Source organism: Lepidochelys olivacea, assembly GCF_965140295.1.
Source record: "Lepidochelys olivacea isolate rLepOli2 genome assembly, chromosome: 9".
Taxonomy (NCBI): domain Eukaryota; kingdom Metazoa; phylum Chordata; order Testudines; family Cheloniidae; genus Lepidochelys; species Lepidochelys olivacea.
Window position 1 is genome coordinate 57,900,550 of NC_140419.1, and position 15,722 is coordinate 57,916,271.

A 15,722-nucleotide genomic window follows, 5' to 3' on the forward strand; every position below is an offset into this window, starting at 1 on the left:
CCTGTCCAGGCAAGAGAGAGATCCTGTCTCAGAAACACACCATTCCCAAGATCCCAGTCCCCTCATTGCTGGCTTCTCAAAGCATTTTATTCAGCGGACCACTGAAATGGGTTTCATGGACCATAGGATGAGAACCTCTATTGTAGGGGTACCTCAAGATGTATTTTCCAACCACCTCCTGATAAGTGCAAACTGGCCTGATTTCTCAAAGGCCAAAAATGATATGTTGGGGATTATATGCTCAGGTTGCCTGCAATTGCAAGGGACTGAACTGATGTCCCAAGAAGTGCCTTCCAGACCTAAGTACTATGTTCCTAAAAATGTGTTCTTCAGAATACTTAGAATCACTGTAAAAGGCACTTCTGACAGAGAGGGTTTAGCAGCACCATGAGAGGGGTGGTGGCTCCATGCAATGCAAGGGACTCCCCCCTCCCCATCCCCCATGTGATAGAATTTTAACTGGTTCCTCCAAGAGTTTCCTCTCTATCTCTGTCACTGGCACAGTGGCCTTCAGTATAGAGGAGAGAGAGAGGGTTTCCTTAATCAAAGAATTACTTACCAAGCCACAAATCGGACAAAAGACAAAACAGCTCATATATCAAAACCTCAAGTAAAGAACTTGCAAGTGCTGGGTGCCCTGCTAATCAATAATCTGTTAATTTAATACAATTTCAGCACTGAGGTCATGGTTCACAGGTTCCCTTTGCAATCCAGGAGCACAAAGAGTGTGTGTGTGTGTGTGTGTGTGATCCTTCTGGGGCTATTGCTTTGTTATTGCTTTGGACTCTCATAAACTCTGCTCATGCTGTCTTGCATGCAAAGAGTGGAGATTGAATTTTAAGGTGGCATGGGGATAAATTTAGATTTGTAAATTTGGATTCAGATGCTCTGTTGATAATATTCATGTGTGCTGTGGTTTTAAAAAATGGAATAAAAAGGAATATTTAAAGAGAAAAGAAAATATGTAGCTCCTTAGATTTCTCTGAGCTGATAAAGTTCCCTCTTATTTTCATAGGAGCCTTGTTAACAAACTAAAAATCAAATCATGTGCAATGTGCATTTGACTGAATTTGAATTTAAGGAGGATAAATCTTTGTCTATTTTCCTAAAAGGCATACTCCTGCCAACACTCTATCCCAGCTCCTGGATTCTAAGCCACACCTGGGAGAAGAGAAACAGAATAAGGAACAGCAATTGCTTCAGTGTGTCTTTCTCTGAGATAATGATCTTTTATTAAGTTGTAAAATATAATGAGACAGATACAAATCTTGCCATCTGACCTGTTTCCAAACAAAGACTGGCAATTGATTGCTGGAAAACTGGATCGAATTATATTTTAACCCTACTTCCACTCCCAAGAATTGCAGTGATTTAGGTTGTGGGTTGTTGTTTTTTCAGCATTCATTTACAAACTCAGATGCCAAATGAAACAAAACAAAGGCTGTGCAAAGAATAACGCAAAAGCAGTAGAAGAGGCAAATAGTTCTGAACGAGAACTGTGGGGATTTGGTGCTTTGCCTTTGTATTGCAGATTTACCTGTCCGGGGTGCTCAAAATGAGGCTATTATTTTATTGATGTCATCTCTCTAATTCTTTCTTTCCTTTTTTACTCTTCAAAAATGAAAAATTAACAGCCTTGTTGCTGTTTATCTCAGATGTGGGGCTTTTTTATTTAGAGCTCTCCCTTTACAACAACTTTTCACAGTTTTTTTTTTCGCCTCCAGAGCAAGAGTCTCTAATTTTTTCTTTCAGTCTTCCTCCCTCCCTCCTGTCAGATATCCGCTAAGTGAAAATTTTCCCCATCCCTTTGCTTATTTTAAGGCATAATTTTAAATGGAACCTAGTTACTTCGGGGAACTTTGAAATTAGTTTTTGGGATAACTAGCCTCCAAAGGTAGCACATATTGAGCAGGTCATTGAGTTCATTGCATTCCAGTATTATTAATTACGATTATAGATTTTAAAAAATCCAATCCAAATGTTATGTCTAAATCGCCAAGGGAGTTGCCTTTTTCCATTGATTTCTCGGACAATTTTCAATCTATAAATTGTTAAATAAATGTTAGAGGGAGGGTCATTTTCGGAGCTTTTTGGGGTTTGGAAGGAGTAAATCTCTGACCAAAATAATTCATGAATGGTTTCTTTGGGCAATGAAGGTACCACCCATTATTAAATAGTTCCTCTGTTGGCTTCATTTCACCAGTGATCCCCAATTGTGCTTTCCCGGTGACACATTTTTACAGTTAAAAATATAACATCCTAGAGTTCCTCGGTGAAAAGCAATTCTGGAGCTACATTGTTCTGAAGTGGATTTTGTCGTGGTTTTGTTGTTAAAGAAATATTTCCTATATTTATTTAAGAATGAGCAAATTCACTTATTTTTTGCGGTGGAGGTAAATTTTATTGATTTATTTATTTTACATTTAGTAGAGCTCATGTTCTGAATATGAACCTAAAGTTAATGCAAGATGTTTGGTGCTGAAACTGCGTCCATTCAATTCCCTTGATCTTTTGCACCTGTCCATGCAAAGAAAGTACCTGATCTCTTTAAAACAATCCCCTCACTTTCCTTTTGTTGGGGCCATATTTGTCAAACATGACATTTGCAAGCACTCACTCGGATCGATTAGATTACAGTAATAAGAGCTATTTCAGTCGGAACAAAAATCCAAATTTTTAGCAACTCCACCCAGTCCGCCACTTTTATAAAAAGTCAAACACCGACGTTGTTTTAACACCAACTTTCCTTTCCTCCTCTCCCACCCCGTTCTCATGACAAACCAACAGACCGTCTAAAATCACTTCATTTGTAGATGTGCATAGACAAATACTGCTAGGATAATTTCCCTAGGATACAAGAAAGATCAAGAAAAGGGGTGGGAAAAAAATCTTGGTACTGACAATACTAAATTAGACGTGATTAATTTGCTAGTTTTCTTAATTGTTAAGCCTAATAGCTGCTCCTTTTCTGATTCTGGAGTCTCAAGTGCTCAGTCAATGTATTTACTTTGATTATATTCCTAATTATGTTGTTATATTTAATCATTGTAAAAACATGCACTCTTTTTTGTTCTACTCGCAAGAGATCAAGACATGCATAATTGTATTTAGATTCAGAGGTAATGGGGGAGGGAAACCCCTTCCTTTTATCTAAACCTTGTTCAAGCTATTCCTGATTTCTCAAAGATCCCCAGATCTGTATAAAATCGCCCTTACCTGGCTGCTGTCAACATAATTCTGTTGGATATAGTTATTATTTTTAAGTCCCCTGGAAAAATAAAAATTGAGAGATCTTCCCCCAACTAACCCTTCAGATTGATTCTGCAGCCCAGGCATTTGCTTAAGCTGTTTGAATTTGTAACTGGAAAATACTGACTTGCCTTTTTATTATCTCAGGTGATAAATATTGCATCGCCTGCATTTAAAACTTTTAATACTAGGGGTGTGAGCTGCACCTGCGAGTGCTTTCCTTTCTGCCTCCTACCAAATGTGGGCTGGGGCTGAAGTCACTCTGCGCTGGTGTCATGTATTTATTTGTTGTTTCATGGCATCCAAGGTAGGACTGGGTGTCCTTTTCTTTTTGGGCTGGGGGGTGGGGAACGGAATTCGGTCTGAGGCACAAGGGTTGCAGCAGACCGGAGTGTGCTCTGTCTGAGAGGGAAAGAGCCACGAGGAGAGGGAGGGAAACGAGAGAGAAAAGGGCCCTGCTAATGTTGCACTGAGATGATTCTCAAAGGCCCCCCAGGCAGCACTCAGCATCCAGACTTCATTAAAATTTCATACCCAGCACTTGGCCAAGGTCTATTTATGAAAATGCGCTTTTCGCTTCATGGAAAAAACAGGAATCAAGCGAAAGAACAAAGGAGAGGATGAGATTCTAATGTGCCTATGTACAGTAAATAGTGGGGGTGGGGGCAGCCGGACAGTCCCGTACACCTGCCAGGGACACCAGACCCCAGCCCTCCTCAGCTTCCTGCACATTCAGATATATGTGAATGGGCAGGGCACGGGAGGGGAGGGCACGGGAAATGCGTCCTTTCAGCGCTAGGGTTGTGACTCTGCTCCTTGCCCGGCCTGAACCGAGCAGGGTAGCGCGAGGAGAATCTCCTGCTGATCTCCGCATGTTGGATCTGTCCGAGGTGCTGAAAAGGCCCGGCGGCTGAAAGGGGGCGCGAGCGTCCCTGTTGCAGTGTTCACAGGGAGCTAGCCCAAGGGTTTAAGGGATTAAAACCCAAGCCTCTCATTCATGGAGAAGGGCTCCAGCACCATATATTCCCTCTGCCTAATGTCTGCCGGGGAGGGTTTAATGTGGTCCCAGGCGGAATGCCAAGCGGAGGAGCTCAGCGAGCGTGCAAGACGACGAAGTGGCGGCCTTCTTCCTCTGCCAGAGGGGGGAGGGATGGAAAATTCTGGGGGTACTTCCCACGCAAACTTCCCACCGAAGTTCAGAGGGTGAAAGCAAAGCAAAGAGCTGTGGTCCCCCAAGCCCCGCGGTTGTGCCAGCAGCACCACAGAGTCCCGGAGCCCGGGTCAGACCTTAGCCTGAGGGACCGGTGCGGAGTGAGTGCTTTTCTCCTGGATTCCCCTCTCGGGGCTGATGCAGATTGCAATCGGTTTGATCGATAAGGCGACTCCCTGCACTTATATCTTTTGCTATCAATTTTTGACATTTGTGTTCTGCCCCCCGCTTCATAATTTACAGGAAAACCTATGAACGCCGCAACCACAGTTACCAGTGGTCCTCCGATGAAAACGCTAAGGGCTTCATTCAGTATGCAAAGGCAAGTGATTAGACGCTGGGACATTGATATTCCTTGTGGAAGTCCCTCCCCCATTTAAATAATAACAATAACAACAAAGAAACATTGATTTCGGGTTAAATCGAATCTCTCCAGCAGAGTGCAAGGGGGGTTGTGAAGAGTGTTTCCCAGCAAGAAAGACACACCCGGGTATTTCTAGCGCGCACATTTGGAAGGGGGAGGTTTCCTAAGAAGTCAGAACTAAAAGGCAGGCTGAAAAGAAACAGCTCGGTACCATCACTTTCGTTGGCCCCGGGACATACCCACCGGTCCACGGCAGTCTTCTGGGGCTCTTGGCTCTAGCGGAGACACTGGGAAGTGTTGTAAGCACCCATGGGATCAGTTTCAGCTCAGAGAAGAAGGGAAATGATCTAAAATCAAGTGCCTCGCTCATGTCAGGCAAGAAATAGAGGCTGCTATGGGGCGGTGAGTCTTTAGTCTGCCAAAAGAATCCATAGTGCTGAGCACTGCAAACGCCTCTTGAACAGACCCCCAGCTCAAGGGAGGAGGGGGAAAGATACCAACCTGGTATCTGTTATTGAACGACAACCTCCGAGGGAAAGGGGGAAACACCAGTACCTGGCTCTGATCAGCAAGACGAGCGCGCTTTCGAGCTGGGGGTCAAACGGCTTCATCTGCTTCCCGATTAATGACAAAAAATTTCCTTTGATAAGCCCTGGGCTGGTTTCAAAAGAAAACAAGGGAAATTCCCCAGATCCTTTGCGGTTTGGTTTGGGCTGGAAACTTGGAAGCGTCTCTGGTGTTGTCTCCCCACCTCCTCCCCCGGAGTTGTGCGGGCAGGGTCCATAATCAGCGCTGGTTGAATGAGACACACACGTGCTGCCCGTCTGACCCAAGGGATCGGAGAAAGGCCCCTGCACAAAAAGACAACGTTCAGGAAGCACGAGAGGCCAGGCTGGGCTAACAGGTGTGTGTCAGCAACGCCCCTCCCCGCCTGAGCCCCTCACTCTGGCTCCTTAGCCTCCCACGTGGGGACGGAGATGACACTAGAAACCCCTGCCCCAGGCTGCGAGGTTGCTCTAAGCAGTCCCAGGCACTTTTGGCCATTCCGGCTGCACTTGTCTTTACAGCTGATGCGGCCTGAACAGCTCCGCTCTCTTCTGGTCCGACTGAGAGCGGGAGGAGAGTGGCACTGTAGCAAGAGGACACTCGGCCAGTTTGCAACAGCGCCGATGTGCTTTCCCGAGAGAGACGCTCCCTCTGCGCTCATGTGGTGAGAAGTTTCCATGTGCAGTTGCTGAAGATTGAAGAGAAGACATGGGTCATTTGAGCCAGCATCGCGCCCTGGGGAGGCGGGGGTCTGTGTGTCTGTGTAAACCTGCTGGAGTCGGATTGGCAGACAACAGAGGTCTACACTTGTTTGATAACTTGTGGGTTTGCCTTCAGTACTGATAGGAGTTTTCTCCGGGCCATTTCTATTCTCTTCCCCGCTTTAATTCTAGCTGGCAACTCCTGAGGAAAACTCTGAGACCCACAGGAGAGAAGAACAAAGATTCACACACATCTGTATGTCAGTGTGTATGTATACACCACACACTTCAAAGTGCATTAGAAGTAAACGCACTTAAGTCAGATCGGCGTGTACACGCAAGTTGCATTTAAACAAAGTAATACCAATATCCCACAGCAGTTCTATCATTCTGATTGTTGCTAAAGGACCTGCGATTCGTGTTTTTCCCCCTGCAAGTTAGCTGTCAAATGGAACAAGATTCCGCCCCTGCCCCGAGATGACTTTTATGAAATAACCAAGAAATGCCTGAACGTTAAGATGGGGGGTGGGGGAGGGGTGTTGTAATTTCAAAGCTCATGTAAAGCTCTTCAGGTTAAAACATTTTATTGACAACTAAATGCCTGTAATTAAATATTTCTTTGATTTCGGTATCACATTTTACAGTCGCTGGAGTCGACTAGAATTCCTGGGCCGGTGCTAACTTAGTTCTCTCTCTGTCTAATACGTTGTGCATGTTGAAGGTTTCCTTAAATGGAGAAATACCTCTTTCCCCTGACTAGCAGGAATCCAGTGTTTACATTTTTGGATTCAGTGTTTACGTTTTCATGGTACAACTAAAACCTTGTTTAGCGAAAGGTGAATTAATTTGTTCGATTTAAAATGCTTTGCATTTGGGGTTTCTTCTGCCAACAGCACAATACAACCGATTCAAGAAATATAGTGCCTGCAATTCAACTGCTATCACGGCAAATCAGGTGTTGTGACCGCGAATCAAACAGACCGCAATTTTGGTTAAAGAAGAGGCTGCGGTCCTGGCAATTTTAAAAACATTTGTAGTTGGATTTTTCCCCCTCCCAGTTGCTTGCTAAAGAAGCTACCTTGTAGCAAGCCAGAAGTAGGCTGCATAAGCGACTGGGAACTTTTGCTCTGCGGGATATGTAGTTGCTAAAAAGGGGGGCATTTCTATTTGGATATTGTTCCCTACAGCTCCCCCTGCAATAAGTACCACGAGCCAAGGAATGAGTGAGGTAAAACGTGCATGGTTTATTTGAAATTCTGTAGCATACACAGACACAAAATTTCATTCAGCACACACACAACAAAATTAAATAATCATTAAAAAGGAAACAAAGGCAAATTTCTCTATTAAATAAGCAAAGCAAAAAAAAATCTTGCCTTAGAAAGTGCAGCTTTAAATATTTGCAAAGTAACAAGTTATTTACTAATAACTTCTGATAACCATAGTGAGTTTTCTTTAAGTTACATATAAGTTAGACCTCTCAAAAATAAAACTTTCCCCTGGGTCAATGCATCCCGGAAAAAAACCAACGCACAGAAACGAGTGAATTGTGTAGAGAAAAGAAACTCATATGCCAAATCCAAGAGCTTTTATGGTGAGAAGCAAGTAGACCAGTTACTGACACGTTATCACACTCATTTCAAGGGGAAATATAAATATGAGATTTAATTATTTGATTGTCAAAGCGTTTTTACAGTGAAAGTATATGGACGTTAAATATTTCAAGTAAAACAAAAGCAAAATAAGACCCCAATATTCCAAACAAACCATTAATCCATTGACCTGATATCATTTTCCTTTTCTCTTTTTTTCCTTTTTTTTTTTTTTTTTAGCTGGTGAGGTAGAAACAGAACAGTTATTGCAAAAATGCGACGGATTTGCAGCTAGATGAGAGAGGGGAAAGACAAGTAAACCATGCAAGTGTGTGTGGAGGTGAGGAGCCCTTCAAGTGAATGCTTGTTTAAATAAAAAGACTTCGACATTGATGACATGTGCTATACAGAAACCTAACAGAACGGAACTTTCCAACCCCGGTGGAGTGCCATCACAAGGACATATTTACAATCATAAATATAAAAAGAGAATAAAAAGAAACTGAGAATAAACATTTTTTCAAGTTTCATTGAATTTTTTTCTCCTCTGACATTTTCTAGTAGTCAGTGAGGGGGTAAGCGGGTTTCATCTCAAAGACACAAGCCCTGACGTTCACTCACCAGGACTATTGGATAGTTCTATACCTTTCTCCTGTGTGGTTTTGTTTTTTAAAAAAGTCTTTATTAGTAACACTGTTATGCCCAGTTCCTTGATTTGCAGAGACAACGGCGGATTCGAGGGGAGAAAGAAGTCACCAGTTCTTGGTGGTTTTCCCTTAAAAAAAAATCTGCCTGATTTAGGAGCTGGGGAGGCAGATCATTCCAGGGCCGGCTTGGGGGATGGGGGGGGGGGGTTTACACAGGTTTTCTCTGCCCTCCCATCCCCTCTCCAGCTCTCAGTAGGCTGCAGAAAATTTCATCCTTTTCTGTTTCTGTCTTTGATTGCAAAACCAGACGCGCACCACGTTCTTCTTCAAGTCTAACTTCTCTGCAATGGCTGCAATTTTCTCCGAGGAAGGTCTGGGCTGCACAGCAAAATAAGCTTCCAGCGACCTCTTCTCCGGGGCTGCTATGGAAGTGCGCTTGCGTTTCTTGTCCCCGCCAGTATAGATTTCGGGCTTGGTCATTTTCTCTCTTTGCGCCCTCTCAGCCTCCTCCAGCCAAGCCTCCAAAATGGGCTTCAGGGCCACCATGTTGTTGTGAGACAAGGTGAGGGATTCGAACCTGCAGATGGTGCTTTGGCTCAGGCAGCCAACACCTGGGATTTTCAGGTTGGCCAAGGCAGAGCCCACATCTGCCTGGGTCACCCCAAGTTTGATCCTCCTCTGCTTGAACCGCTCAGCAAAGGACTCCAGCTCCCTGGGGTCTGTCTCTGTTTCGGGGCCTGAGATGACAGCGTGGGAGGCCAAGCCGTGGGGGTGGGACATGTTCATGGACTGAGGGTGGTGAGCCATGTGGTTGAGGGCTGGCATGTGGGAGTGCGGGTGGGAGGGCGTGGAGCCCACCTCGGGTCCGGGCACTCCCCCCAGCGGAATGGCAGAGTTGAGGTGGTCCAGGAGCTCCCCCTCCAAGCCCTGCGAGGGCTGGTGGTGGTGATGAGGGTGGTGGGTGGTCAGCACCGAGGGGTGGTGCAGGTGAACCGAAGAAGAGGTAGGCGTGCAGGAGACGCTGCTCATGGTGTGGTAGGTGGCATCTGGTTTGAAGGGATGGGTTTTCTGAGACACTATATCCACAGCTGCCAGAGCTTCAGCCCCTCTCAGCAAAGTCTCATCGAAACCCGCGAAGATATTGCCTTGGATCTGAGGAAACAAAGAAACAAAAATGCCAGAAGAGTGTAAAGCACGCGATAGCTCTCTGAAATGGAAGGGGGGGCAAGACTGGTGACAGGCAACGGGCACCCCAGACTAGGGGAGCAGGAGAGGCTTCGGTGTCAGGACCCAACATCCCATTAGGAGAATTAGCAGCCAATGACAACATGATCTAACCCAGTCTTCAAGGGAACGCTCTTCGAAAGCAAAGAGATTTTTGAAAAAACGAATAAAATCAGGCCATGGACCTAAATCCGGCAAACACGCCCAGAAAGTGAGGGAGACCATTTCTTTTTCTTACTCCAAATAGTTGCAAACCATTTCTTATTTCTTAAACCGGAAGCACTGAGCAAACTGCCCCTCAAACACACAGAATTTATATTCCTTCCAGGAGAAAGGAATCGAAATTGCCCGACAAACTTATCGCCAATTTAGTTGGAGAGATTCTGCTGAATGTGACTGCTTGTAAAATAATAAAATAGTAATAGTAATAGTAATAATAATAGTAATAATAAACTATTTTAAAAAAGTTAGAGGCAGTTTGCGGAATCCCCATCACACAGAGGGTCTAAGCATTAGCTGAAGACACTAAATAAAAATAATCCATCCGCTGTCCTGCTTCTTTCACTTGCCTATGAAATAAATTGAAATGCATGTAGATCTAGCGCGGGGCTCTCAGGCAGCCTGCAGCAAAGCCCTCTCAAGGAGACAACACCCCCGACATCAGTCCCGTTCTAAGGGGCGTGCTGGGCTGTTTGTGCCGCTTACCTGGGGGGCTGGCAGACAGGCTCTCCTGATGGCCTCCGAGCTGGTGTGCAGGTGGGTGTATTTCGGCTCGTGCAGGATGGGGTGCATGCTGAAAGCCTGCTTGCTGTTCATAGACATCATAGTGACAGAGAGGAAAAGAGACGCAGTGGCACCGTATGGCTACTGCATGGGCAGGTGGAATCCGTTGAGCTTTGCTCTTTTGGTCTGTTGTTATTGTCTGACTGCTGATCACAGCATCAATGGCATTATAGACTTACCCTGGCCCGCCCCCAGCCCCTCCAATTGGGGGAGCTGGCTGCAGACTCCGCCTCCTCTTCCCACCACTCCCCTAGAAGGCGAGCAGGATCCTGTGATCTCACTAGCCTCTTGGCCCCAGCGTTCCCCACCCCTTCCCGTCCCCGCCCCAGCAGGCAGTCAGGTGGCTGCGGGTGCATTGATGCCGTTGTGCAGCGGGACTGGTACACTGCCTCGGAGCCCAGCCCGAATGTCTCCCAAGCAGGGTGCGAGGGCCAGCTGCCAGCACCTCAACTCGCTGAAAAATGCTCTTCCCGCCGGTAATGGGTGAAACAAGGTAAAGTTCCTTGACCTCTTGGCCTGAGCGAAACTGGTTAGGAGCACCCGGTTAGATGAATCACCCAATAATTATTGTCTCTGCGTCTGCATTCGTTTGCAACTACCCCATATTTATTTGGAATGAAGGCGAGGATATTCTTGGCAAGCCCTAACGTCTGACTCAGTCTGAGGGCTCACTGAGGAAGGGTGCCTGAACAGCACAAAGTCAATGGATATCTGTATACTTTGGTGGTGGATAAATGCTTCGAGTTCTGGTCAGCGAGTATCCATGACAATGTTCATGAATCCTGGCTGGGTCCAGATATGCTAGCAGGAATGGTTAATTCTCTGAAGAGCTGTACCTGAAAGTACATTGTTCATTTGTTGTTCTTTATCTTCCTAGCTGTATGCTTCCATGGGCCTCTTGCCTGTAGAACCTGGGCACTTCACTCACGGCTGAATTTCCACTCCAGCCAGCTTCGAATGTTTTATCCCCACTCTGTACATCATTTCCTTCGCCTCCTGTATAAAAAGTTTGTCAGCGAGTCAGGGTTGAGGAGCATGTGACTTAGATCACCAATCAGACAACACAAAAAGCATATCCCGCCCATCAAAAAAAAAATAGTTCACAACCCACCTATAGTTGGAAAAACCCTTTGTCCAAACATTCCAGTAAATATTTAGAAATAAAGACTGTCTGGGAAGAAAATCAGGATTGGCTCCAAACAATTTGTTAACCAAGAAAGGAGCTAATTTAATAGTATCATTTTAACAAATAACAAGCTCTAAGTGTACTTATGTGTCTCCCATAAGTTCAGCCATTGATTTAATTAAAATATTAGTCTCCAACAATATCCTGGTTGTGATATCTTCTCTTCTGAAGTGGCTACTGTATATTTCTCATGATGAACCAAACTAACCCACTGACTTAATTCTGCTTAGAGAAGTCAACTGGAATACTCACCCAAGTAAGCAGACACCTTAAAAGTGTTTGCAGGATTGAGGCTGTGCTAATTATTCTAAATCAGAATCTGTCTGTTCTAGAATATCGTGCTATATCTGTACAGTGCTATAAACAACTGCTTTTGTGCCTTTTGCTCCTATCGTATTGGTTTTTTAAATTAAATTGATTTCAAAAATTGAGTAGAGGCTAGTCACAAAGTTTGGATATGAATCTGGATGCAAACTTTGTCTCAAAGACTCAGGGTGTTTGAAACCAGGATTTCAACACAGACACATGACTAAAGGAAATTTATTTTATTTATTGATCAATCATATTTTGACTTCTTTTAAAGTGGTATTGGCTGTAATAAAAAATGGTTTGTCAAAGGGTTGTCATCACAGAATAACTAGCAATGTCTCACATAAAAATGGTGAATATATTTAAGTATATGGTATCGATTTTTTAAAAAGACAAATTATTTTTCCAGAGGACTTTTTTAAATCTTTTTTTCAAAATTTCTGTTGAATTTATTTATGCATTTGTTTATTTTGGGTTTCAATGAGAAACCAAAAGCTAAAACATTTTCACTTTAAAAAAAAAACTGAGAGAAAAAGTCAGTTTTCAAAAATTACTTCTGGAAAAAAAAGTTTAGTTTTTTAATACCAAAACCTGACATTTTAACAAAAATCTTTGCTTTCAATTTCCATAAAAATCTGGACTATTCCAACCAAAATGAAAAATTTCTACAACAAAATTTCATTTTGATCCAAAAGCCAATTCTCTGTTGAAAAAATATTTCAATGATTTTTTTTACCCACTCTAATAAATTTTTTTGGCAATCATAAATATGGGGTATTTATCTGTACTCTGTTATTCTGTAAGAATTAGTGCAGTACCAGATGGCTTACCATGCTTGTGGATTTAGCTAGCTAGTTATCCTCTGTGTTTCAGTAAACTCCTCGCCTCCACCCCCATCTTCACTGTTTTGTTGTAATTTATCCATTCAACTAAAGTCTACATGGAGATAATGCTCGGGCCCATTCTCAACTGGTGGAATTTACAAATCCAAGCCCAGCCCAGCCCTCTAGATGCTCTCAGGCCTGCATGCAGCCATTTGACAGGCAACAAAGACACTACACTAAGCTGTCCAAGCTGCCACTAAGGGTGAGCAGGTGCACTGAAGGATTGCAGGGAAAGACTAGGTGCACTGCTGCAGGCGCTTTCCCAGTGCTTGCTGTATACTGTGGCACTGCAACGGTGCAGTGTGACAGGAAGGTGGATAAAAAGATGCTTGCTCAGAGCACGTGCAATGTGCAGCACTGAACACACATAGCATGTCACAGGTCTGTGGGGGTTGCAGCAGTGCAGGCAACACCTGCATGCTCTCATGCAGACAAGGCCTTAGTATTACACACCTCCTGCTGGCTCTGTACTGGCCCTGTACCAACATAATGCCCAATGCTATTATGAGACAGTGGGTTCAAAGCTAACGGCCTCAGCGGGATTTCTACAGAATGTAGGTGTTTCTTGTTGGGCTCCCCTCTCACTATTGACCCAGCTTGGCACCTGAGATCTTCTAGGGCCACAGAAGAAGGTGGCAGGTGTGGCTGCACACACAGTAGTAAAGCTGGGAAACTGGAAGATTTAAAAACTATGGGGAGGAAGAGAGAGGAGAAGAGGGCAGCCTGGAAGGGATGGTTGAAAGAAAAACCAAAACACAGTCTAATTGGGTGAGATGACACCAAAACCAGAGTCTGAACACCAGCAAAGACTAGGCAAGTCCAGGGCTTGAGCCAGCCTTTGAGGCTCTAGTCTTGTGATCCATTCTCAAGCCATTGGATTGTGGTTGGCCAAAGAAGTGTGCAATGAATCAATGAACTGTGTCTATGTAGCACATCACTGATGAGTGTCTAGAGATTGTGTCCGAGGAAATATTAAACTCCATGACTGTGGAAAGACTTTGGCAGAAGAACTGGCTATGCTCTGCTGTGCTGGAGTGAGAAGGCAGGATCTGGGAGCTACAGTGGAATGCCCATTCCCTTATGGCACAGAGTCCATGGGAGCTCCCTGTGGCAGCAAAAGGCAATAGGCAGGCAAGGGTGGGGCAGAGCTGGGGCCATAAAATCTGCATCTTTGGAGATCACATAGCCCTGGTCTACACTAGGACTTTAGGTCGAATTTAGCAGCGTTAAATTGATGTAAACCTGCACCCGTCCACACAATGAAGCCCTTTATTTCGACTTAAAGGGCTCTTAAAATCGATTTCCTTACTCCACCCCTGACAAGTGGATTAGCGCTTAAATCGACGTTGCCGGCTCGAATTTGGGGTACTGTGGACACAATTCGATGGTATTGGCCTCCGGGAGCTATCCCAGAGTGCTCCATTATGACCGCTCTGGACAGCACTCTCAACTCAGATGCACTGGCCAGGTAGACAGGAAAAGAACCGCGAACTTTTGAATCTCATTTCCTGTTTGGCCAGTGTGGCAAGCTGCAGGTGACCATGCAGAGCTCATCAGCACAGGTGACCATGATGGAGTCCCAGAATCGCAAAAGAGCTCCAGCATGGACCGAACGGGAGGTACGGGATCTGATCGCTGTTTGGGGAGAGGAATCCGTGCTATCAGAACTCCGTTCCAGTTTTCGAAATGCCTCTGGTGAGTGTACCTTTTAAAATACTATACATGGTTTAAAAGCAAGCATGTGAAAGGATTACTTTGCCCTGGCATTTGCGGTTCTCCTAGATGTAATCCTAAAGCCTTTGCAAAAGGTTTCTGGGGAGGGCAGCCTTATTGCGTCCTTCATGGTAGGACACTTTACCACTCCAGGCCAGTAACACGTACTCGGGAATCATTGTACAACAAAGCATTGCAGTGTATGTTTGCTGGCATTCAAACAACATCCGTTCTTTATCTCTCTCTGTTATCCTCAGGAGAGTGAGATATAATTCATGGTCACCTGGTTGAAATAGAGTGCTTTTCTTCAGGGGACACTCAGAGGAGCCCATTCCTGCTGGGCTGTTTGCCTGTGGCTAAACAGAAATGTTCCCCGCTGTTAGCCACAGGGAGGGGGGAAGGTTGAGGGGGTAGTCACGCGGTGGAAGGAGGCAAAATGCGACCTTGTAACGAAAGCACATGTGCTATGTATGTAATCTTAACAGCAAGGTTTACCCTGAAAGAGTGTAGCCACTGTTTTATAAAATGTGTCTTTTTAAATACTGCTGTCCCTTTTTTTTTCTCCACCAGCTGCATGTGTTTCAATGATCACAGGATCTTCTCCTTCCCAGAGGCTAGTGAAGCTTAGAAAGAAAAAAAAACGCACTCGCGATGAAATGTTCTCCGAGCTCATGCTGTCCTCCCACACTGACAGAGCACAGATGAATGCGTGGAGGCAAATAATGTATGATGATGCGTGGAGGCAAATATGCATGAGAGGAAAGTGATCAGGAACAGCCAGCATGGATTCACCAAGGGAAGGTCATGCCTGACTAATCTAATCGCCTTTTATGATGAGATTACTGGTTCTGTGGATGAAGGGAAAGCAGTGGATGTATTGTTTCTTGACTTTAGCAAAGCTTTTGACACGGTCTCCCATAGTATTCTTGTCAGCAAGTTAAGGAAGTATGGGCTGGATGAATGCACTATAAGGTGGGTAGAAAGCTGGCTAAATTGTCGGGCTCAACGGGTAGTGATCAATGGCTCCATGTCTAGTTGGCAGCCGGTATCAAGTGGAGTGCCCCAAGGGTCGGTCGTGGGGCCGGTTTTATTCAATATCTTCATAAATGATCTGGAGGATGGTGTGGATTGCACTCTCAGCAAATTTGCGGATGATACTAAACTGGGAGGAGTGGTAGATATGCTGGAGGGGAGGGATAGGATACAGAAGGACCTAGACCAATTGGAAGATTGGGCCAAAAGGAATCTGATGAGGTTCAATAAGGATAAGTGCAGGGTCCTGCACTTAGGACGGAAGAACCCAATGCACAGCTA

General features: G+C 44.8%; 1 protein-coding gene across 1 annotated transcript; it reads right to left on the minus strand.

Moving 5' to 3' along the window:
• Nucleotides 1–8,540: 8,540 nt before the first annotated feature.
• Nucleotides 8,541–10,436, minus strand: LOC311525743 (brain-specific homeobox/POU domain protein 3). The gene is made up of 2 exons (XM_084638083.1): nucleotides 10,239–10,436; nucleotides 8,541–9,461 (listed from the first exon to the last, which is right to left on the minus strand). The coding sequence occupies exons 1-2, from the start codon at nucleotides 10,356–10,358 to the stop codon at nucleotides 8,559–8,561; spliced, it is 1,023 nt and encodes a 340-aa protein (XP_084494209.1). The 5' UTR covers nucleotides 10,359–10,436; the 3' UTR covers nucleotides 8,541–8,558.
• Between the last annotated feature and the right edge of the window lie 5,286 nt (nucleotides 10,437–15,722).